Source organism: Panthera pardus, unplaced genomic scaffold (assembly GCF_024362965.1).
Source record: "Panthera pardus isolate Hobbes unplaced genomic scaffold, ASM2436296v1 HiC_scaffold_1, whole genome shotgun sequence".
Classification (NCBI taxonomy): domain Eukaryota; kingdom Metazoa; phylum Chordata; class Mammalia; order Carnivora; family Felidae; genus Panthera; species Panthera pardus.
The window spans coordinates 12,601,584-12,627,312 of NW_026526654.1; the positions used below are offsets into that span (position 1 = coordinate 12,601,584).

Consider the following 25,729-nt stretch of genomic DNA (forward strand, 5'->3'; position numbering starts at 1 on the left):
ATTCACTTCTCAAATTTACAATCCCTTTCTCTACCATGTTATTTACATGATGCAAAATGTAATTTCCAGAGAAGACGTGGTTGGGATTACCAAGTGACAAAAATGCGCAACCTTGGAATATGCTCTTGAAAACAGTACATCACATCAGAATGGACGTAAAGATTGGGTTTTAGGAAAAGAAAGTAAAGATCATCTTCAGGCAGATACAAATGGGTCTGATAATTTCTCATGTGTGGTTTCAGCTTTCTATCTGAGGTTTGCTGAAAAGAGTCTCGATTTCACGTGTAGCGGTAAATTGATCTCTCTATGGCCATCAATATTTATAGGCAGAGGCTTCTGTTTTTTACTTTTCCATTAAGTGATTCTCTCTAACAGTAATGCTTGCTTACATTCTGATTGACTTTAAGTCATAAATACTAATAAAGAAAGTTAGGAGCACATAGTATAATTGTTAAGGGTCCTTATCTGGAATCTGAATATAGACATTGCCTTGAAATTTCTATACCTGAAACTTACAAATAAGCCTCAATGGCTTCTTTCAAGGAAAAAAAAAAACAACAATCAACTAATGATTAGACATCAATAGTCTAGGAAACCTAAAGTTACTTATTTATAACTTTCTGTCAGTCCAGGAAGATAGCAAAACCTATTAAATCTTTGAAGAAACAGTAAGATTCCCTAAATGAGATCCTGCATTTTCTCTTCCAGACAAAACCCTGGATTAGGAAACGTTTCTCATGTCTCCTACAAAAATTTATGCCAAAGGCAAAACTGATACGAGCAACAGAGCACCGGGAGTCTTGTGGAGTTAATTTTTATTTTTCCACAAGGCTGCCCCAGAGGTGAACAAACACAGATGTAAATTACGTTCATCCTGTGTCGGTCAAGATATCTTTGTCAAATATCCTTCAATAGCACTAGTTTGGCTTGGACCAGACAGATTTCATTGTTATGTCTGGGGATTCTGCCTGGAGAAAAGAAAGGGAGATGAATGGATGGCTCCCTATTGATTAGTTCACCTCCTTTTTCTTTTGATTTAAAGGTTCACTTTCCAAGTCTTCTGGGGCACATTGTGTCTCCCACAAATCTCTGGGGTGAAGGCCAGCTGACAAGCTACAGAAGGTGTTCCTGGTACAGGTGGAATGGGAAAATCGAACAGGCTAAGATTTCCCCTGCATACATGTTACGTAAATATGTCTAAGGGCAAGGAGGCTGGCTGTCAGTCTCCTGCAGTGTCCCTGAGACAAAGATCTTGACTTCCCAGAGATCTGAGTAACAGCATCCATTTACCTGATACATTTCAATTTTAGTTTATTCAATGACAGGGGTAGCTCTTCTTCAAGGAGAAGGAAAAAAAAGAAAACACTCAGATGCTTTATAGACTGGCCACAAATCAGTAACATCATCATTCCCTCACATCACTCCTATCAGCAATGTTTTAGTAATATGGTTCTCATAAAGCTTCTCATAAAGGCCTGTAGAAATCAGTGACACGAACACTAATGATCAAGGACTACGTGTCTGGGATTACAATTTTACCTGCAGGGATGCAGTTTAGGGGATGGAAAAAGAATCCGGATGAAAACAATCAAAATCTACCCACAGAAAGACACATCTGCCAGCACATTATATAAGGGGGCAATATATTTTCAATCTTTCATAAAATTACATCCTATAATATGTAGCATACAAGTTGCAGAGCATGCTTTAATTCCCTTAAGGCAGATAATATGGAAAGGATCTTCTAACATCTGTAGTAAAACTTCACATGCCTCTTTGCTCCATTAAAATATTAGTCATAAAGCTAAATGATAAAGAACACAATTTTTTACAAAAATTCTTAGATCAAAGTAGAGCTACTTATGAAAATAACCTGTATATTCGGTGAAAAACAGGATGTCGCTTTAATGTAAGTGAAAACATTATCTAGGGGCTCAGTTGGTTAAGCATCCGACTTCAGCTCAGGTCACGATCTCACAGTTCGTGAGTTCAAGGCCCACGTTGGGCTCTGTGCTGACGGCTCAGAGCCTGGAGCCTGCTTCGGGTTCTGTGTCTCCCTCTCTCTCTGCCCCTCCCCCGCCCATGTTCTGTCTCTCTGTCAAAAGTAAATAAACATTAAAAAAAATTAAAAAATAAAATGAACATTAAACAAATTAAAAAACATTATCTAAAAGTTTTCTCTTCTACTACAATTTTCACAGATAGAGAAATAGCTCTATTTCTGCACTTACTTGCCACTAAAGTTTTTCAAGCACGATAGGAAGAGCAAGAAAATACCATAATAGAATTTTGGTTACATTTTTCCCTATCATCTGCTGAGGTGATACTAATTACACTATAATAAATAAAAATAAATAATCTAACATGACTTGCAAAACATTGCTTTATGCACCGAGTACATTACTAAGATATAAAAATTAACAAATGTACTTTTTAACCACTGGAAGACATTTTATCATTCACTTTATTTGAGCCAGTCAGTTGGGCTCCTAACAGTCTCATCTGAAAATATACCCAGTTGATGAGAAGATCCAGGAAATATTTTCTCTTCTTTATCTGTTATTGAGGAGTTCAAAGTTCTGCTAAATACAGTGGCACTCTTTCATGGAGAGACCTTCAGCTATTGGTGGGGAAATATGACTCATGTTTGATGCAACATCTCAAAGTAATCACACGTGCATTGATTTCTTGCCCAACACGTGACCTTCAGAACAGGTTTATGAGATTAACAGTGATATTCTCTTTTATTTTTAATTTTTTTTTAACGTTTATTTATTTTTGAGACAGAGAGAGACAAAGCATGAACAGGGGAGGGGCAGAGAGAGAGGGAGACACAGAACAGGAAGCAGGCTCCAGGCTCTGAGCCATCAGCCCAGACCCCGACGCGGGGCTCAAACTCACGGACCGCAAGATTGTGACCTCAGCCGAAGTCGGATGCTCAACCGACTGAGCCACCCAGGCGCCCCGTACAGTGATATTCTCTTTAATTACAAACTTTGTGAATGTGGCAGCTGAGGGTCGGTGTCTGTCCTCCTCAAAGTCCTGGCCACAGAGTCCCCATGTACCTTGTGTATCTTCTCTACCACACCACATGGATTCTATGACTACAGAAAACGAACACTTTAAGAAATCCATACACACCATGGTGGAGACGGGGAAACACATGGTCCTGGAAATGGGAAGTGAAATACGGTGTTATGACCCCCACCCCATGGTGGGTTGAGTCGTGTACCCTCAAAACCTGTGTCCACCCAGAACCCCACAATGTGACCTTGATTGGAAATAAGGTCTTTCAAAGGTGTGATTACATCATAAGATGGGGTGGGCCCTAAATCCAACACCTGGCATCTTTAAAGAAGAGGAGAGGAAGCCACGTGAAGACAGAGGCAGAGATTGGGAGTTGTGTCTACAAGCCAAGCCCCGTTGACTGCTGGCAACCACCAGAAGCCAGGAGAGAAGCCTGGAACATATTTCTCTTGGACCCTGCCAAAGGAGCCAACCCTGCTGACCCTTGATTTTGGATTCTGGCCTCTGGAACAGTGGGGATCAATTTCTGCTGCGTCAGGCCACCCTGCGTGTAGGACTTTGCTAAGGAAACCCCAGGAGACTCATGCAAAGTTGTTCAACCCTTGATGAACCTCTGAACTTCACCAAGGCTTACTTACCTCGAAAACTGACACAGCAATGTTTATACACGAGGTTGTGGTGATAATGTCTCAGGAGCACGTTATCATCAGAAAATGCTACGCAAGCATCAGACATCACTATTGATTAGGGAAGGGAGAGATCAATGACATCTGGATTAGGCTAAGAACTTGCTCCTAAGACCGATAAGGTTTGGAAAGATAGGAAAGGGGCATCTCAGGTGAAGAAAACCGCACGAGCAAAAAGAGAGGTGGAGAAAGGTAGGGCTCACTTTCAAATGAATCAAATGTGGTAAAGAAATTTCACCTTTTCTAGCTTCTGATGGCCCTGAAGTTCCCAGCCCTGTGCTGGCAACTCTCCATTCCCTGCCTCCACATCTACATGGCCTCCTTTTCTCTCTCAAGTCTCTCTGCCTCATAAGCATACTTGTCCTTGGACTTAGAGTTCCCCCAGATAATCCAGGTTAATTTCCTCACCTCAAGATCCTGTATTTCATTACATAAGCAAAGATCTTTTTTTTCCAAATAAGATTCCATTCACAGATCCTAGGGATGAGCACATGGCCATATCTTTTGGGGGCTGCTGTTCAGCCCACCACAATATTTAAGGAAGAGAAGGAGGCTGAAACGCAGACACATCATCTCAGGCAAGAACAGTATCACCAACTTGATTTGTATAAACCAGGCCACTCACATAATGGGACACTTATCTGGGATCCAAAGACAATCACTTTGTCATACAATAAATTATCACAATAAACAACTTTCAGACAGAGGCCTTATGAGCAGACAACAAACGTCAGATAGGCAGGTATCATACATTTATAACTATTGCTTTGACCTGTATTTTCATTAATTTAATTTTTATTACTTCAGATTGCTTTAGTATCTCCTAATCTATTCACTTTTCTTACATTAAAATTTAGGACCTTCAAAATACTATTTCCCATTAGAGTTAGTTCAGAATCACCTTAATGGAAATTCAAATTTCCTGAGAGCCAATGTCTTCTTCCAAATCATAATTCTTCTTTCTTTCAAGATTCTTAATTTTAAAAGCCAATAAAATTAGACACACTTCTGGATTTAATGCTTATCCATCATTTAAATCACCAGTGGAAATTCAAGAGCAATTCCTAAAACAGCTAATCCATATATGATTTAAAATTTGCTAAAACAAATAACAACAAAAAACCCCTCTGCCTTCTTTAATTCAGATTCATGCTCCTTAATGAGACCCTGTTAATATTTCATGCACAACCTCTTCCCATTTACTTTAAAATATTTCTGTAATGGAGATTGGAAAATACACCAGGCTCCTATGAGTAATGAAAAATTCAAATGTGTTTAGGAAAGATCTTCAGCTATAATTCAAATAGTGTTTCTTAAACATTTCTAAAAGGACCTATGAGCCTCTGCTCCAGACAAGATTCAGAAGCATGGCAGCAACTTGTACTTAAAAGTAGAACAGTCAGATGGGTGAGTCCACCCTGGGGGGCTAGATGTCAATATCATTACCAGCCTTAATGATCATCCTTCTCGTGAGGGGCAAGTTTCCACTAACAAAACCAGGTAAACCAGTCATGGAAGGGCAGGTAGTGATGGGAGAGACGCTCTAGCCCACCCATCTGGCCAGAGAAGAGGCCACAAAGAAATTCAAGACCCCAGAACCATTGAGCTCTTCCTTGGGGTCAGCTTGATCACCAAAGGGCTATTTAGGAACGCTCATACTACCGTCCAAAACAGACCTTGCGTATGGTCTCTAAACCAATGAGCTCTTTGCTACGTCTCTTGATTTATAAAATGTAGAATATGCTGCTTTTCTTGAAAATGCAATAGCTCAAAATTAAGTATATGTAGCTACATCTGATGATTAGAATGGCATATGGCTTGACATATTGCCACAAATTACATATAATCTATACTGCAACATGTGAACAAGTCCTTAGGGAGTCCTTGGGCTAAGACTCATTAGGAGATCTCAGTGAAATGAGAGATTTTTATAAAACCACAAAATTGACTCCAATTGTGGAAAATCCTGCTTAAAACATAAAGGCACTTTTACAGAAAAATTCATGATTCCACGGGGTTTGGCCCTGTGGCGGCTAATCGATTGATTTGCTCTGCTTTGCTTTATTGGTATCAGAGCTCGAAATAACTGTACTTACTCAAGCTATTCATTGTTTGTTCCCCCAATTTTTAAAACACAATTGAAACTGAAATTCTATTAAGAGCTTGTAGAATAATATTTAGAGGCAAACATAAAATAATTAACAAAATATTATTCCAAAGCTTGGTCTTGTTCAGTCTAATGCAGTTGGCATTTATCAAACAATCTAATACATTTCCAAGATTCTATACATACAGACTTAGGAGGCTGGTCAGGTATAGACTGACTTAAGATAGGTTCCATGACACTTGGAAGAAAACAGGAAAATAATTTTCCAAAATCACTAGTTATATCTTATTGTAGCATTTCATTTAAAGCTTATGAATTCAATAAATGCTAGATATGAAGAAAATATATATTAGAGAATTCATATACAGGACTAGAAGATTGCTACTGTTCTAAAAAAAAAATTAGGGCCGCCTGGTGGCTCAGTCGGTTGAGTATCCGACGTTTGATTTCGGCCCAGGTCATGATCCCAGTGTTGTGGGATCAAGCCCTGCGTCAAGCTCCACACCGAGCAAGGATCCTGCTTGGGATTCTCTCTCTCCACCTGCCCCTTCCCTGCTTGTGCCTGTGTGCATGCATACACGCACTCTTTCTCTCTCCAAAAAAATAAAATAAAATAAATTTTAAAGGCTAACTCTCTCAAATATAAAAGATAGTGAATAAGTTAATAACACTCTGGGAATGTGTGTCTGTGTGTGTGTGTGTGTGTGTGTGTGTGTGTGTGTGTGTAAAATCTCGGTTCATCACACCTCGCCATGCTGCTACAACGTCCCCCCAGGGTGCTCCTGGCCCACCTGGCCTGTTCACGTCTATTTCCTGCTGACCCCATTCCCCCTCCTTTTCTCTCGGTCTTCAGGATTCTCTTTCCTACTACATTTCTTCTTTTCCATACTCTTCTTGAGTGAAATTTTCAAGATACACATTTCCAAAACTATGTCTAGGTTTCTAAAAACAGCCAACCCCTCTTATTTTATTTGTTGCATCCTATTGACATTGCTATTAAAAACCTCAAATTCGAAACATCTGCACTGAATAGCTTTCCTTCCAGGCTGCCCCTTGATTCCCCAGGGTTTCCTCTCGTGGTCAGCACTAGACCTGTCCATGCATCAGTCGGGGGAGAGACCTCTGTCACTTCAAGCGATGGCTCCTCTCCTGCCTTGGACATCTTGTCAGTCAGCATCCCGCTGTCCCCTAGAGAACACCACCTGTGTGTGCCTCTGCTGTCATCCGAATGCAGTCCTTGCTTGAGCGTTTCCATAGCCCCCTTCCTTTCCCCCCAAAATCTGTCGCGTATCGTGTCCTCTGTTGTCCTTTCTTCATCCCCCACGCTGTCTGAAAGTATCTGGGGAGTTAACACTGCCAAGAGGACAGAGTCCTGAGAAGTACATGCATGTTTTTTCATGATTTGGCTAAAAGCGGCCAATCTCTACAGACCTAACTGCACTTCCTATACCATTTCCCAAATGCAGCATGTGTGGACATGGCAGAATGGCCCCCGGCACTCTCGGGAATAGCTTCCTTCTTGTACTGCACACATTAGAAGGCGGGAAAATTCCCAGACTTCTTTGCAGCTAGTGTCTGATTGCTCGTTAGCCTCCCCCGGCCTGGCACAGCATGGTTCCAACAGACTCAGAAAGTAGACATGCTGGGGCTCATGCTTCCTCTCTGTTGTGCCCGATGAGCATATCACGGAGCGTGGAGATCTCCAGGCCTGGTCCCTGGGTCACCGGATTCTTCCACGTTCAAGTGCCAGAGGACGGGCACTTGACTGGTGTCGGCGGTAGCAGGAACTGAGAGTCAGTTCCCATAGCAGCAGGTTCTCAGTTTGGCTGGAAGCTTCCTGATCAAAGACGAGGCCACGGCCATGCTGGAAGGCCCGTCCTGTGCCGGGGTTTTGAGTCATTCCTCAAGGTCCCACTGGGAGTCTCATGACAACTGTCTTCCTACACCACATTATTTTCCACTTGAGCGCTACAGTGGGTTCTGCCCCTCTGCCACCGAATCCTGGGGGGACGCACCTGTCATCCTCCTTTGATAGTCTGTGTCTCCACTGCAATCCTCCTTTCTGTTATCCTTACTGAACTGTAACTCATCCCCGAAGGCCTGGGTCACATTTTCCCTCCTCCGGGAAATATTTCTGCACTTTCTTTGGGAGCCAAATGATTACTTCCTCCTCCAGGGTAATGCAGAACGTTGTTACTGTTACCAGGGTTGTTATAAGCAAATTCTATCATAATTATTGGTTACTTTACCTTCTCCTTATTTATGGAGACTAAGATGTTTGGGGGCAAGGAATATGGTTTATTCGTCTTTGTTTCTCTAATGTTCTAGGTTTAGCACATAGTAGCATCTCAGTAAAGGCACTGAAATGATCCGAAATACACTGTGGTTACTGAAATAGTAACCACAGATGGGGGCTGGATCAGAGGTAAGGGGAAGTAGATTTAAGTTTCAAAAGGTGGCTACAATGTAACCTTGTGAAGAAGACAAGGAGGATAGTTCAAGCTTGTGCAGAAGAAGTGTAAGCCGGGAGGCACACGGAGGAAACAGTGAGTGGATTGGAGAAAGTCAACTGAACAGAGGTTTTGCACAGGGGGGTTGTGACGGATAAGCCATGGCTCAAATCACTGGCATCAGCTCAGAGAAGCCTGGGATATTAGCTCAGCCTAAGGGGGGAGGTTTTTCTAGACAGGTAAGAGGAGGTCCTTGAAGGTGTTTAAGAGAGAAGAGCGTGAGGGCAGCTTTCTTTACTCAGGGTGATGCGTGCTTTAAGAAAAATAATACAATGCTAAAAACTATATTGAAGATAAGTCAACTCAGAAAACCAATATTTGTTTGGATAATGAAAGGATCCCACAGTTCAGAGCAGACCTCTCTGTATTGAATCCAAGGCCCTTGTGCTCACATTATGTTACAGTCTGGGGAACATTACGGAAGGATCTGACTGCCTGCTTTATCACCCACATTCTGAAGACGCAACGTCCTCATCAGGTTAAAATAAAATAGCTTAGAAGAGTAAAACTGTGTGGGTTGTTCACCCAACTTTCATTCCTTGAAATAATAAACTCTAAAATATCTAAAACTTTAAAGCTTGTCCTCAAGACGTTTGGTCCATTACCGCATGTGATAACATCGTGCCTCCACTCGACTTACCCTTCCCGCATAGTGCGTGACTCTGAACGCTGCACCCCGATCTTTGAGCGCAACGTTACCGTTTCCGTCCTTCATGGGGGAATAGACTGCATTTGTGTTTGAAGATTCTAGGAGACTTTGTAGCTTCTTGGGAAGATTTGGTTCCATCGACCACATCATTTGACTTTCTTCATCCAACAAAGAGAGAAATCCAGATGGCTTCTGGAAATCAAGAAGAGATAGTTATGTTTTGTCTTTTACTCAATTTTATGATTTTGTTATTGTTCACGTACGCTCGTTTGGATTTTCATTACGTTCATATAAACTTTTAATACACACTTGTGTTTGCTCACTATTGTAACCCTGACGCCTAACAAAACTCTTGATGTAATGTAGGCCCTAAACAGTATTGATTGATTAGTAATTGATTGATACTGAATAAATAAATTAAAAAGTGTGTTATAATGTCCTTAAAACACTGAAGTTATTAAAAAGTATTTCTCATCTCAATAAGAAACATAAAATTACTAACTAAAGGAGAGGTATTTTTTCTTGACCTATGCCCCATATCCACCACTTCATATTTATGGTGGGTCAGGTAACTTATCCAGAAACAGAACCTACAATCATGTTGAGTCATAAAAATTGTAGAAAACTCCTACTCAGCAGGAACTAGAAGTGACTATAATATTAAGACCTAGAAAAAGTAAATATGGAAGCTGTAACTCGTAAAATTCAAATTAGAAGTCTGATAGCTCGTTAGCTGTCAAACAAGGAAGCTAAAGTCATGCCTAAGCAACCACTTAAAATTAATCTCACGTGAAGGAAAAGGCTGCTTGAAAGAACTTCTTAAGCCCTAACAGTTTGTTCCCTGCACAACAGAACACGGTTGTGCCCACATGGTTTACACATCAGGTGAAGAACTTTTATCCTGGGCTGTGCTGTTTATCTCTTCTTTCCTAGGAGAGTTTTCTGTTCACGTGTCAAATCTACCTTTAAAAACACGGCAATTTACGTTGTTTATTTACCTTATTCTGTCATATATTTTAATACTTCACATCAACTCAGTGTGCTCTTGGAAACGTGAATACCATAAAAATAATTCTTCCCAGGAAGTGAAGGGATCAATACTGACCCCTCTAGCGATTCAGTTTGCGTTTTTACCTGAGGTCACCAAACAGTAGCATCACAGGCCTTTCGTGATGCTATTGATTTGGCCAACAGAAAGCCATTTCTTTGTAGCTGGAATAGTTTAGTTGTCCTAAGCCTCTTAGAGTTGCCTGTTCATGGTAAAGGAAATGTAAAAACTATATATAGATATCTGAGGGCTGCAAAAGTTGAGATCCTTCCAAGGCCACCTAGAGAAGAAAGTTTGGAAGTGGCAGCCATAAGGAGGCTCGGTGGGGGCTCACACACCAGGGGGAACCTTCGGGAACCCTTTGGCAACTAAAGCACCATCTCTGGAACAAGCAGATAGATAGCTTCCCTGGGAAAGGAGGAGAGGAAGAACTGATTGAGAAAGAGGCCTGGGAAGGAACTAGGAAGGCGAACTCCCTGGGTCACTAACACCTTGAGAGACTTTTGTTACCAACAGAAAAATGTATTTGATGAGGAGATTTGGAGAAGGAAGTCCACTGTGTGGTACATGACGAGATTCTCAGAGAGCCAGCGACCCCAGCCAAGAGCCCCGAGATGACAAAAATACACAGGTACACAAAGTGGATGGATAGACACCCTAAAAGAAAAGTCAACATGGAGTTGGCAGAGGACTGGACCTGCCCGGGATGTACTAAGAAGATCAGAGATTCTCCATTTCAATTTATTTGCTGAAGAGTAAGATGTTCATATGTAAGATCAGAAGCTGTTTCTTTACCTATGCTTCTGAGCATCACGCCATGATTCCCCTCCACGTGCTGTTACACTCCCCTCCTTGTTCCCCACCCCCAACCCCCGCCACGAGTCCATACGGACACACAGCGGGAGTGTAAATGGACTAGCTAAGGATGTTGCAAGTGCATGCATATTTCAGGGCCAGTGACAGACCTTCTCTTTGGAGGCTAGAATTTAAAGCTTTAATGGGTGTTTCAGCAACTCAAGAGTCAAGGCCCCAAGGGAAGTGATCAATTCCCAAAGAGCCAGACCACTCTATTTCAAAAGCAAGATGATATTTTCCAAGGATAAGACGATTGGATACCAAGATAATTTGTATTGTCGCCAGAAATTTTAAAATGTGTATGTGTTATGTTTTCTGAACGTTTAATATAAAACCATGAAAGAATGGTGGTAAACAAACTTACAGACTTGGAAACTTGCTCAAGTGTCTGAAGAAGAAAATAGAACATGGAGAAAAAGTCCTAAAAACGACCCTCAATTCCTTCAGCAGTGAGGGTTCAGGAGAGACTGAACTGTTCTCCTGAAGGATATGCCATTTTGCCTCAACAACAGAAGGTGTCGAGCACGGACAGTGTGGTAAAATGCACCTGACTCGTGGAGAGTTGGGTAAGAATCTGGATCTACCCCCACACTTCCTGGATACAAGACAAATACATGTTTGTTGAAATATGAATATGGTCTATGCAAATATTTCAGATATTTGTGAGCAGTAAAGGATTATGGGTACTAAGAAGGAAACAATAAGCTTCCTTGGTATTATCGTAGGGTATGCTTGTCTGCCACACAGACCTGCATATTTGTAGGTAAACACCCAAGTTTCACCCTATACTTGCTATGTCTTTTCATTTTTATGGGCATCAAAGAGAAGTAGCAGTCAGAAATGTCCCTTCTCATTTCCCCCTCATACTGATGAGGGTCCTCCTGTTGAAATAATCACTCCAAGGTGAAATCTCAAGGATGGTCGTCAAAGAGACAGAATTAACGTCATTCTGCCGACCACTGGTTAGCAGTCAAGGATACAGAAGCGAGAAGGAGGGTGGCGGGTACCTGCAGCTTCCCATACATGGTTCACTACATGTTACTGTCACTTTGAAGACATTCTTTAACCTTACATACAGAAGTTATGTACTTTATGTGTCATGATGAGGGAGGGCTTTCTGGAAGAAGAGGGCTTCTTCTATAATTAAAAAAAATGTTGACAGGTTGGTAATAGAAACGAGAATATTTTACATATTAGGCAGATGTATAAATTTGTAAGTCTCCGTTTATACAAATAAAGAGTAGAAAATCACATCCTATGCTCTCCAATAGCTGAATGGTATCAGTTTTCAACAAAGTTTGAGTGTCTTAGAGATATTATTTATAGATGTATATAATATCTTCTTATATTAGTAGGTAGGATATGGTAGATTTTTGTTAGGCAAAGATCCACACCTGCGTAGATCCTGAGGATATGTGGATATATACTTTTTCTTCCAGTGTTTTTCCATATTTTAATTTAGAATCTTTGAAGATAAGCTGAAAAGATTCTATTGAATTTGTTTCATGATCTCGTTAGTCTTAGTATTGTTTTATAAAATACTAATTTTGAACATTGGGCATTTGTAACTGTGCCACAGGAGAGTTTTGGTGACATAACCAAGGCTGAATATCTTCATAACAATACAATCTGGTATTTCCAGTCCTTTCAATGAATTGAGAATCCTTCAAATACCTCTTCAGAAAAAGCTAACTTGTGCTCCTCATTTGACTGAAAAATCATAAATACAATGAAGCCTCATATACAAAGAGATCTCAAAAATAAGGCCCACTGAAAGAAAATTCTTTGTCTCTAGCATATTTAAATCCTGTAAAGTATCTAATTATATTATGTGAATACCTGGAAAAAAAAATCCAAAACTCCAGTCTGGTTACCAGGAGAATAAGCTGTTTCCATGGCAACTCCCTCTTGTACACATTCTGTTTGCTCGTGTAGAAAAAGCACTTCATTGATATAGTGGTGCATCTTCTCATTGGTCATGTTGACACAAAGCTATTGTGGGGAAGAAGAAAACAATTCACAAGATAAGTATGGCCATGCAGATCCACTCCTTCTGTGACCATTTCAGATCGGTGGCATATTGACTCACGAACGTTCCACACCAATCAGTCTATTGCAATAAAGCATTAGGGCACGGCTTGAGAAGCCAAAGCAGAAAGTTTCACTTCATATTGTTGACTTCATACGGTCTGATTATTCCATTTTGAATACATTAAAAAACACAAGAAGTATAATGTACAACACTAACTAACAAGTTGGGGGGTTATATTTGAGTATTTAAAAAAAAATTCCAATTGCCTCTAGTCAACAACTGAGGATAAAAGTTGGATTTACCATGAAAGCCCAGAGAGGGGAGCAACATCTCCTGCCTCCTCATTTCTGTTCCGTACCCACGATGGGCAAGAGAACGTGAGTCTCCTTCAGAAAGAAGAACTTCTCTAAGCATTGTTGCCGAAACTATTTTCTTTACCAGAAAGTTTTTTATATTCCTCCAACTGTCAATTCTTCTGTCCATCGAGAAACAAATATGTTACTTCTTAATCTGAAAAATTATCTTAAGAACTAAAAAGACACAAAATACCACAAATCTTACAAAAATGAAGGCTTACTTCCTCTCTAGGCTATCCTGTCACTTCTCTGCTTTCTTTTATAACAAGAAAACCTCCAAAGAGTTGTCTTTCCTTATTATCTCAAATTCTTCTCCAGCACCCCCCCCCACCACTGTTGAAGCTACTCCGATAAACTTTTGTCCCCAGCGTTCCACCAGAACACCACCAGAACCACGTGAGCATTCCAAAATCCAATGTTCAATTCTTGGTGTTCATTTTCCTTGACCTCCCAGTGATATCTCACACGGATTCCTCTGCCTCTGCTCTCTTCCAGGACACTACAGGCTTGTGGCCTCCTGCCCCCTGGGCCACTGCTTCTCTACCTTCTTTTCTACCTCTACCTGGAGTGGCCCAGGGCTCAGTCTTCTCTGTCTACACCCACATCCTTCATGAGCTCATTTAGTCTCGCAGACCATGTGCATGCGAGCAATTACATTACATCAGATAAAATCCAGAAATCACTGGAACTATTTAGAATTGAGTAAGTCATTGAAAATAATGACAGATGAACAATTTACATAAATCAAAGTAACTGGGAAAAAAAGCTTTTGAAAGAAAATCAGAGGTGCCTGGGTAGCTCAGTCGGCTGAGCATCCAACTTTGGTTCAGGTCATGGTCTTGTGATTCACGAGTTTGAGTCCCATATCAGGCTCTGTGCTGACCGCTCAGAGCCTGGAGCCTGCTTCAGATTCTGTGTCTCCCTCTCTCTCTCTCTCTGCCCTCCCTCTCTCTCTCTCTCTCTCTCTCTCTCTCTCAAAAATAAGTAAACATTAAAAAATTTTTAAAGTTAAAAAATAAAAGAAAATCAGATCTCATCTTCAAAGGAAATAATATCTAGGATTATATTTAATATGAATGTGCTATAGTTATATAGTGAAAATGTCAAAGATTTTGTAGGCCATAGAGACTGAAATAGTCACTGGAGAAAAGAAAGACCACCCTATGTCCCTCTTTCCACATATTCACATTCTTCTGCAAGTCTGGTATCATCATAACACCTGCTAAGTGGGAACTCCTCCTAAACATTCCTGTCCCTCTACTGGGAGCTCATGGCTTCTCTCCTAGACATATAGGAACAATCCTTATGTTTCAGCTTCCTTCCTATCAGCAGGCCAAACCTCCTCTGCAAATGACCAACACCAAGAATTCTTTAATTCTCCATATGGGTGTCTACACATGCAGATAAAGGTGTGGGTATTCATGAATTAAGAATAACCTGAGAATAGGGGTGCCTGGGTGGCTCAGTTGGTTGAGCATCCAACTCTTGATTTCAGCTCAGGTCATGATCACATGGCCATGAGATCGAGTCCCAAGCTGAGCTCCATACTGAGAATGGAGCCTGCTTAAGATTCTCTCTCTCCCTCTCTCTCTACCCCTCCTTGACTCATGCTCTCTTGCTTTCTCTCTCTCTCTCTCTCTCTCTCTCTCTCTCTCTCTCTCAAACAAAAAGAAGAAGAAGGACAACAACAACAACAACATGAACATAGAAAAGAAAAAGCCGTTTTCTCACAAATCCAGCTATTGGGGAGGCTGGGAATTTAAGGGATTCTATAGACATGGAATCTCAGAGGAAGAGGTTTCAGGGAAGAAACAAACCAATCAGTACAGGGCATTGGTCAGAACACACAGTTTGTCCTGAGACCAATGGTTTGCTGCCGGGTTCCATCCTTACTTCTTACCCAGACCAGAATTTCGCGAGTAGACACAGCTCAAATGTCTTTAGGGACAGTGACATGGTGACAGGACTGAAGGCATGGGGCTAGGCTGACCAAAGTGTGTTTGGAGAGCTGAAAATGGGGAGGCTCAGACCTAATCCAGTCCAATTACTTCAATGATGAATGTACATCAGCGTTTTGTTAGAAATGTACCAGGTGGAGAATAATCGACACAGAATTATACCAAATAAAATGTTTAACTAATAATAATTACATTAACAATAAGATCTAAATGCCATGCATTGACACTCGGAGAACAAAAGCAATTCCTATTAACTCCGGGCCAGAAAACGATGGTCCCGGACTACTGCCCTCATTTCCAGTCGCTGTTCTTGCAGCTCTGACTTCACAGTAAAAACAAAAAATCGTTTTTGTAAACTTGGCCATCAGATGAGTGTCTTTAGACTGAAAACGTTTTCCTATTGCATTCTACCACAAAACAAGATGTAGGTTAAAAGGAAAATAACCATGCCGCATCGCTGCTGTGTTGAAATTACTTCAAAACCTAAAGAACTGAGACCATTTGTTTAAACTTAGACTTGACCTTTGCATCGTCTTCTTCCTCCCGCTACCCCTGCCGTGGTCTCTGGGATTTCTTGAGTTTTCTCCCTTCTATCTGATTTGGCCAGTAGTTGCTAGGACTTCTTCTCTCTGTGCCTTTACAACTAGAGTTCCTGAGATACATGCGAGGTTGGAAGTTCTTTGTAAAGTACAAGTATCTTAGATAAAGCCTCACTGCCACCCATCAATTCTCTGAATGTATATAAAAAAAATTACAACCACAGTCACTTGGGGTGACAACATACCGCATAAGACATCTCACGTTTCATGTTTGGTTGTTAAGGGAAAAACAAAACAAGTATGGACACAGACCTATCAGGTTAGCACATTATCGTTGGCAAAGGGAGAGATGGAACTCATTATTTAAAGGCCGGATGAAAAATATTTCCTTCCTTGGTGCTGACACAGCCTAGCACACCCTTCCGCTTGCTGTCCTCCATCAAAACTGCCACCAGCCGACCAAGATCTGTGCCTTTCTTACCCTCCAGTATATGAATCTCCAGAAGTGATTCTGGAAACACAAACCCTTCTCTAACATTGCATAGCATCTGTCCACAGTAGGGGCCCCACTAGGAAAGTCATACATTTATTTGTCTCTCTCATTTGACCATAAAAAAGAAACAGAAATCTCTGAAAATTGTTGTTAGAGAAGAAAAATGAAGAAAGAAAAAAATCGTTCTAAAAACGATTTCACTTTGTTTAAAAAAATAAGATTTTGAGATGTTCCCCAATCTAATAATGTGTTATACTCCTGTAATACTGAAGTAATTTTGTTACTAAAGACGAATAAATGCTATAAAAGGTTATTAAAATTTGAAACAGTTGCAGTAAGTGAACAGAAAATAAATGACTCCATTATGGAATGAGAGCGTTGGAAAATATTCTCTTTAATTATATGATATACACAATTGTAATGTTTCAAACATTTTGATATTAAAACAGACATTAAACCATTTAAGAAAATACAAATAGGTTCTGTATCTCAGCAGTCTGATGTTATGCCAAAGAAGTGGTTTAAAAGTGGGGAGTGTGCCTCGATGCAATATATTTTAGGAAACAGATTGCTCAGGAAACAAATATTGAGGCCATAAAAAATAAGATGATGTCTGTTACCGTGTGAAATGGTAAAAAGAAGTCTGATAGAGGATATCAAAGTATAACATCAGTGGCTGATTCTCTCTTGTGCAAGAAATACCCAAGTTATACGATGTTTACCTTTCCCCTCATTTTGAGACCCTCTAATTGAAAATACTTGGATGTGGCTGTCTCAAACACACAGAAGAGAATTCTCTTATCATTTTGTGATCATGATGGACGGCAGGTCTGTGGTTGCAAAAATTACTTTGGATGACAATCTGACTAAATCCTCGTGCCCCTGACTGTCTCATGGCTGATCATCTCTCTATATACCTGGCTGTTGTCACTGATGTAAGCTTTTTTATAATACGAACAGATATTTCATTTGCTACTATTTAACTAATATTTTATTGAGTGTATTAACTAATATTTTATTGAGTATTGGCTTCACCGAATCGGTCCACTGTTCCGGTCAAAATGGTGATACCAAGTGGGAATGTGGTCGAAGCCAGGGTAAAATTGGAAAGAGCTGGAGGGGGTCCAAGTACAAGTTTTTATTCCTTTTTTTTTTTTTTTTTTTTTTTTGCCCCAAGGAAGGCCTGAAGCAACCTGCCAAACTTCAGCTAACAGAAAAAGGATTTGGCCAGTGCTTCTGGATACAACTCAATTTCTCAGTATCCTGGTCAAGACGACTCATAAAACATACAGCTTCTGTACCCAGCTTCAGCATTCAGAAGCTGCAGTACCAGATGGGGTTTTGTGACATGGGGTGATCCGAACAATAAATCTGAACCTTTTATTGTACATCATGTTCTTTGTATTTGCGGGGGGGGGGGGGGGGGGAGAAGTAATTTATGAAAATCCCATAGGGAAAATTCCAGCTCGGTGTGGAAAACTGAGTAGGCTGGGGAGTGATTTTTGACTTGTAGTCTTTATTACAGTGGCATTTTCTGAACTGGAATATATTTGTATTTCGAACAGAGGAGAGCAGTCCTCAGCGGTAAAGCGTATCACTGAGAGCGCGCACGGTCCAAAGCAGAACGGTTTTCAAACTCACTTTCAAGTAATGCGGACATGATAGTTTTTTACCAAGACAGTTTGCCTGTCCCTATTCTATATTGTTTAAAGCACTCACTGTTTGAGCCAAAGCTAAAATATGAAAGAATTGCTGTAGCATGAACTTCCAAACGGCCAGCAAACATAGCTAAGGGCGCTGATATGAATATACCAGCCTGTGTCAGATACCCAGCTGACACCTGAAAAAAATGCATCCTCCCCACCAAAAGGTGGCCCCAATCCTGGCCAGAACCTGCTTATTCCGGATTTATCTTCGCTAAACTGTCTTTGTTGTCTGTACGTTATGTGGGTACGTATTAAACACAATGAGAGAAATACACAGTGAAAGATTTTTATAGGCAAAGTAGTTTACGTATTGGTCTGCATCAATAATTGAGAATACGATCGTCTTCAATGCAAAGCAATCATTTTTACTTTTTGACTTCATCCATCAGAATCGTAATTGGGTCCCTTTAAATTTCCGGGTATTCCTTAGAGTAGCCTGCATGCGAGTGCAGGTGAGTATTCATAGATGAAAATGAGCAATTATTAAGTACTGCTTAATTAGCACGCACCCTTCTCTGATTAAAATACAGCCTTTGTACATTAAGTGCCGTTGCTAACTGGTTTAATAATAAAAATTATGCACCCCTTGAAAACACTCTTTGGTAACAGAACATTATTGCTTATCCAGATGGCCTATCATTTGTATTAATGACAAACTTAATTTCTTGAGTAAATTTTCACCAACTGTTCTCCCTTTATTTTCATTACTCAGTGAAATATCTCTGAAGCAAAAATATAATAGAGCATGACATTTACATCACAGAATTAAAGTAGGAGGTTAATTAAAGCCGACTCCAGTTGAAGGCACAGCCCCAGGCATTAGACGCAAGTCACATCCCTAACTGCACACTGGAAATGACCAGAAGCTTTCATAAAATGCTGATGTCTGGGCCTGACCCCAAACCAATGAAGTCAGAGTGAGGCTTGATACATTTTAAAAGCCCTCCAGGTGATTTTTTTAATGCTTATTTATTTTTGAAGGAGAGAGAGACAGAGTGTGAGTGGAGGAGGGGCAGAGAGAGAGGGAGACACAGAATCCAAAGCAGGCTCCAGGCTCCAAGCTGTCAGCACAGAGCCCGATGCGGGGCTCGAACCCATGAACCGCGAGATCATGACCTGAGCCGAAGTTGGACACCTAACTGACTGAGCAACCCAGGCGCCCCAGGTGATTTTAATATGCAGACCTGCCTGGTGAACACACTGAAATAGAAGAGGGCACGGAGCATACACTATCTATTAACTGGTTTGTTCATCAATTAGCATAGATACGAACATATAATACACTTACAGAATGCAGTTAGATTGTGCAGGAGCGATGTTAGATTTCAGATATTCTGCATTTTCTGTATGTGCTTAGCGGAACACTAATCGAAGGAAATGTCAATTTATATTATCTAAAAAACGCTAAATCAGAACCCTGTTGGAGAAACCTTGAGTTAAGCTAAGTTAATGAGCTTCTCTGCAGGACTTCTCAGGGCCTTTCCTGTCCCGGGTATACCGTGAATCTCTACCTTCCTTTTTGGAAGAATGCCTCGGGGCTTTCCAGATATGTTCTTTCCCCAATAAATCAATCATTTCTGATGTTGACACGTTATCTGTAAACCAGCAGGTGCAGGGGTTGGTGAGGGAGTAGCATGTCTCTGTTTCAGCTTTTAAATTCTGTAATTTATTTTGCCTTTTTGAATGTCATGCAGGGGCCTTTCTTCTCTCTGTCCTTGTCTGGGAAGGCCTGTTTCCTTTCTCTCAGCCCCATCTGTCTCAACCTGATAGACAGACAACAGTGGCTTGGCCAACACTGATGTCACGTAAATCTAGGAGCGTAAAACACCGTGTAGACGCGGTGTGCTGGGCCCCTTCCCCCAGGAGCTTCAGGCAGCAAGCAGGAGCTGGGCACCCACCCACACCAGGTGCCCGATGCTGCTGTGCAATCTTCCCTGGAATTGCCTGGCTTTTGCCTCTCCCGTCGCCCCGGCCGTCCGCCCCTCTCTGGTGGATTACTCTTTCCTAAACCAAACCTCCTTGCCTCCTCCACTGTCCTCTGAGATTTCAAAGTCAAACTCTGCAGACTAGGTTTTAAGCAAATGGAGATGGAAGTTACTTCTAGGCACAAAAATATAGTTTTTATACAGGCGAAAAACACGTTCTCTCCCAACATTTATTTTAGTGACTCTCTCACTTAGAGCAACACACTTCTAATATATATATTATATATATGTAATATATATATATATATAATTAATAATTTTAATGGGCCTAATTCATACCTGTGTTCTCCTTTAATAGGAATAATTACCACTTGGGGATTTGAGCGAAGGACTGAAAGGGTCAGCCAATAATAAACCTATTGGCTATACTGACTGCCATATTCTACATAATAATCTTCTAACATCACAACTGGAAAATACAAGTGAAAGGAAAAAAATATTTTTAGATATTTTGTATGATACCTTGTCCATAAAATATACCCTTCTGTTTGCACACAAGCCATGCCCAGGTGTTGGAAACATAACTTCTGGTAAAAATTCTCATATTTTAAACCTTCGGGCACTGCACTTTTCATCAGTTTTCAACAAAACGTGTGTGTGTGTGTGTGTGTGTGTGTGTGTGTGTGTGTGTGTGTGAGTGTGTGTGTGTTTGGCAACAAATCTCAGCTTAATCAATATGCCCTCCCTTTTCAGAGCACCTGGGTGACTCAGTCAGTTAAGTTTCCAACTCTTGGCTTCGGCTCAGGTCATGATCTCTTGGTTTGTGAGCTCGAAGCCCCACACTGGGCTCTGTCCTGACAGTGCGGAGCCTGCTTGGGATTCTCTCTCTCTCTCTCTCTCTCTCTCTCTTTTTCTCTTTCTCTTTTTCTCTCTGAGGGCTCTTTCCCATAAAGCTGTCTCAGGAGTTAGAGATCACACAGGAGAAGCGGCTGACACAGTGGGGGGTCGAGAACTTGTAGTCATTATTGATTATTAACAGGAACGTAACTGAATCTATATTCCTGGCTAGCACATCTGGACGTTATATCTAAACAGCCACTATTGTAAATTGAAGCATTTTCTTGGTTAGTCATCACTAAAAAAAACCCTCAATTCACTCTTGTCTGGAGGGACCTGATGTATATTTCCAAACCCATTCATTCTTCTCACTACGTCTTGTAACATTTCCTCTTGATCACGCTGGGATTCTCCAATAAAGAAGACGTGCCTGCATTCTCTAAATTACGTACGCGTGGTAAAAGAATGGGGAGAAACACTCCACTATGGGAAAAAATGATGGCAAATAAAATTTATTGAACGTTTCTTGTTTGGGTTCATTCCCCAGCACCTCCACCAAAAAAGCCAACCAAACAAAAACAAAAACAGAAAAACAAGTTCTTGTTTCTACATTTAATAGAGTAAATAATGTTTTGTCCTAAGAGAAATACAAACAAATATACTCCTGAGCAGGCAGTAGCTTCCAAAAGGTACACCAATACCACACAGTTAAGTCTAGCCTCAAAGAACCTTTGGACCTGGAAACAGCACAGATCATGACTCCTGAATCCAGAGTTTCATGCTGTGACCTTCTTTTTTTTTTCAATTTTTTTAATGTTTTATTTATTCTTGAGAGAAAGACAGAACATGAGTGAGGGAGGGGCACAGCGAGAGAGGGACACGGAATCCGAAGCAGGCTCCAGGCTCTGAGCTGTCAGCACAGAGCCCAAGGTGGGGCTCAAACTCATGAGCCATGAGATCATGACCTGAGCCGCAAGTGGGACGCTCAACCGACTGAGCCACCAGGCGCCCCTCATGCTGTGATCTTCTATGAGTTACTTAAATTATCTGAGCTTGCTTCCGTTAATGCTAACATGGCGACATTATTTAAGGGATAGGTTTGGAGGGGAAAAAAGGTCATTAAATGTACTACACTTCACACAATTAAAACTGCTTTTCCCTGACTCATTTTGTTTCCTCAGAATAACTTTTCTAAAAGTGTTACCTGAAGAAGACTTACTTTTTAAGCTTTATTTTCTGTTTATTTATTTTAAGCAGGCTCCACGTCCACAGTGGGGCTTGAACTCTGAGACCAAGAGTCACATGCTCCACTCACTGAGCCAGCTGGGCGCCCCCACCCCTGCCAACGACTTCTAACCGTACCATTTTTTAAAAGCATAAGAGACTGGGGCGCCTGGGTGGCTTGGTCGGTTGAGCGTCCGACTTCGGCTCAGGTCATGATCTCACGGTCCGTGAGTTCGAGCCCCGCGTCGGGCTCTGTGCTGACAGCTCGGAGCCTGGAGCCTGTTTCAGATTGTCTCCCTCTCTTTCTGCCCCTCCCCTGTTCATGCTCTGTCTCTCTTTGTCTCAAAAATAAATAAACGTTAAAAAAAATTTTTTTAAAGCATAAGAGACTGTTAAAAACTGAGAACAAACTGAGGGTTGATCGGGGGTGGGAGGGAGGGGAGGGTGGGTGATGGGTATTGAGGAGGGCACCTTTTGGGATGAGCACTGGGTGTTGTATGGAAACCAATTTGACAATAAATTTCATATATTGAAAAATAAATAAATAAATAAAAGTAGGACCCAATATTATTGCAAGAAGTACATTAAAATAACATCTCGTTATTTAATTGCTCTTTGCTTCTCTATAGAAACTGAGTGGCCTGCCCTATACCAGCATTCTGCTATGTAAGGAAACTAAACTTTCTTAAATTGTGTTGTATCAGTAGCTTGGTGAGTTGTTGAAATGATTTCGGAAAACTCAACATCCTAGAGCAGAAAATGGTTTAAGATAGAGTTTGATATTTAACGTATGCATGATTTTGGAATCTAAATGTGACACAATGTAACGATAAAATATTTTTTGTTTTTATAGATCCATTGGGTAGTAAGAGGATCAATACTGAAGCCTAATAGCTATCAGGACATTCGACAGGATGAGGATTACACAGGTACTGTCAGACTTGGAGCTAAAATAGCAACGTGTTGCTCACGAAGCTTCCCAGTCTTTCTCCCCTGGTGTCTGATTAGAATTGGCCCTTCTTGGGGTGCCTGGGTGGCTCGGTTGGTTAAGCATCTGACTTCGGCTCAGGTCATGATCTCGCGGCTCGTGGGTTGGAGCCCCGCGTCGGGCTCTGTGCTGACGGCTCAGAGCCTGGAGCCTGTTCTGATTCTGTGTCTCCCTCTCTCTCTGCCCCGCCCTGCTCACTCTCTCTCTCTCTCTCTCTCTCTCTCTCTCTCAAAAATAAATAAAACATAAAACAAAATTAAAAAAATAAAGGATTGGCCCTTCTTCTATTTGCATCCTGTTGACCACACCATGGCACCTGTGTCTGGAACAGGACCTAGAACTTCATTCACATGCCAGCACTGCTGAATGAATGAACTGTAAACTTCATGCACATGAACCAGAAAAAAATTCCCTGCAGGTAATGCTAATACTCTGTCGCAGAGCAGAAACTGTATCACCCACAGGTATCCCTTCTGTAAAATGGGATACTCCACGTGAAGGGTGATAATTTTATCTTAGTATCATTTCTAGGACAGCGATTCCACAACTAAGGATTTTATGGAATTCTTTTTTTTTTTTTTTTTTTTTTTTTTTGAGGTCGACGTTGCCAAACTATGTAATCTCATTTCATAAAATTTTAGAAGTCAAGGTATCTGGCATTTTCCAAAGTCTTTAAACACTTAGCCCAAGCCGGGTTGAATTATTGTTCATCCAGTAAATCTCACCTTTTAGAAAGGAGTTTGTAAGCCGGGAAACGTTTCAAATCTTTGACAACCCTTCTGAAATCAGCTTAGATGGAGCCTGACATAAAGATAGGTCATATATCATAATTTTATCTTCTGCCACAGAAGCTTTAAGTTTCACAAATGTATTCTCTCTTCAAATTCTCTATGTTTGTACAGTAGGTTGTTGCTATGCAATTTTACTAGACTCCATAGCTGTAAGTGTTTCATTATATATAGTTGCATGTTATGAGTGTAGTGGGAAATTTAGGAAAATTATTGAACGTTAAATCATTAGTTTCCACAACTTTGTTCTTTGTGCCTCTGGTAAAGTTTTATAGCATGTAGAGCTTTGCAATACCATTTGTTAGGTGTGGAAATATTCTAGCATTTATGAAAATAATATTTATATAATCTCAAAATATTCTCATTTCTTAGAATACTATGTTATGGACAGTTTTATTTTATTTTTATTTTATTTTTTTTAACGTTTTATTTTTGAGACAGAGAGAGATAGAGCATGAACGGGGGAGGGTCAGAGAGAGGGAGACACAGAATCCGAAACAGGCTCCAGGCTCTGAGCTGTCAGCACAGAGCCCAACGCGGGGCCTGAACTCACTGTGAGATCATGACCTGAGCCGAAGTCGGCCGCTTAACCGACTGAGCCACCCAGGCACCCCTGTTATGGACAGTTTTAAACATAGTCAACAGCAACCAACATAATGAACCCCCATCTGCCATCAATAAGCCTGAAGAATTATCAACAATGACCAACTCATGACCAATTCTGCTTTACATTTTTCTATTACCCTCAAAACTAGACCCATTTAAAGTAATTCTTAGGGTGTCTGGGTGGCTCAGTAGGTTAGGCATCTGACTTTGGCTCAGGTCATGATCTCATAGTTCATGAGTTCGAGCCCTGTGTTGAGCTCTGTGCTGACAGCTCAGAGCCTGGAGCCTGTTTCGGATTCCGTGTCTGCCTCTCTCTCTCTGCTCCTTCCCAAATCATGCTCGCTCTCTCTCTCTCTCTCTCTCTCTCTCTCAAAAATAAATAAACATTAAAAAAAAGAAAAAATACTAAAGTAACTCTCAGACACCATGTCATTTAATTGGCAAGTATTTTAGTATAATTCTCTAAGATATAAGAACTTAAAAACACATCCACAGTACCTTTATCACACATAATTTTTATCAATAATAACTCCTTCATTTCATCAGCTATCCAGATTTTAAGTTATATTAGTTAAGTGGCAATTTTTAGACTTCGTTAAACAAATAAGGATCCACGCCATGTCCATATATTTAACTGATTTCTATGTCTCTTACATCTCTTTGAATCTGCAGGCTACCCTTGCATTTTTATATGCTGAAGAAATCAGGCCATTTGCTCCGCACGGTTTCCCGCACGCTGGATCTTGCAGAGCGTATCCCCATGGTTTGCTTCATCATGTTCCTCGGTCCCCCGTCCCTGTTAATTAGCGGTTGGCTCGGGAAACTTCATTACATTAAGGTTTTCTCTCTCTCTTCCCCTCCCCCCTCCTTCCCCATCTTTCCTTCTTGGCAAGAACACTCGACGGGCATCTTGCCTGTGTCTCTTTCTGCAGCGTTAGCAGATACTCCCTGCCTTGATTCATTACTTCCCAGGAGCTGCGGGAAGGGGCTGCTCTAATTCTGCCATCTGTCTTCCCAGTTATTTGTAGCGGGACCGCTCTCGCCTCCGCGAGTCGGGCGGCCTAGGCAGGACCCGCATCTCGAGACACCAAGCCCTTGTGGCTGAGCGTCCAGCAAGTCTCGCTACCTGCTTATGTGTAATCGTGTGACTTTAGGAGCCCTCTACCCACTCCCTCGCCTAGGCGACCTGCTTCATTTCGACACACTTTGTCTTCCTTTCCATCATGCTCTGGCAAGCTACTTTTAAAGCACCTAAGCGTTATTGGTTTTGTGTGTTCGTGTTGCCCCCTGGCTTCTCCGTCAAGTTCTCTCATTGTTGGTGGCGAGGTTCTCGTTCGCTCTTCTCCCTTTTCCAAACACACAACTGCATCTGGAAGGAGCAATGTCTTTGCCTCT

General features: G+C 41.2%; 1 protein-coding gene across 3 annotated transcripts in view; it reads right to left on the reverse strand.

Annotated features, from left to right (window-relative positions):
• The window catches only part of MYO16 (myosin XVI), a 609,969-nt gene that overhangs the window by 160,727 nt on the left and 423,513 nt on the right, over positions 1-25,729 (reverse strand). For 2 of the 3 annotated variants that reach the window (XM_053889237.1, XM_053889198.1), the window contains exons 22-23: positions 12,722-12,874; positions 8,971-9,171 (exon numbers count right to left, since the gene is read on the reverse strand). In XM_053889237.1, the coding sequence (XP_053745212.1) occupies positions 8,971-9,171; positions 12,722-12,874 (354 nt within the window). The remainder of the gene's footprint in view (positions 1-8,970; positions 9,172-12,721; positions 12,875-25,729) is intronic. The other variant, XM_053889213.1, reaches the window with a different exon arrangement.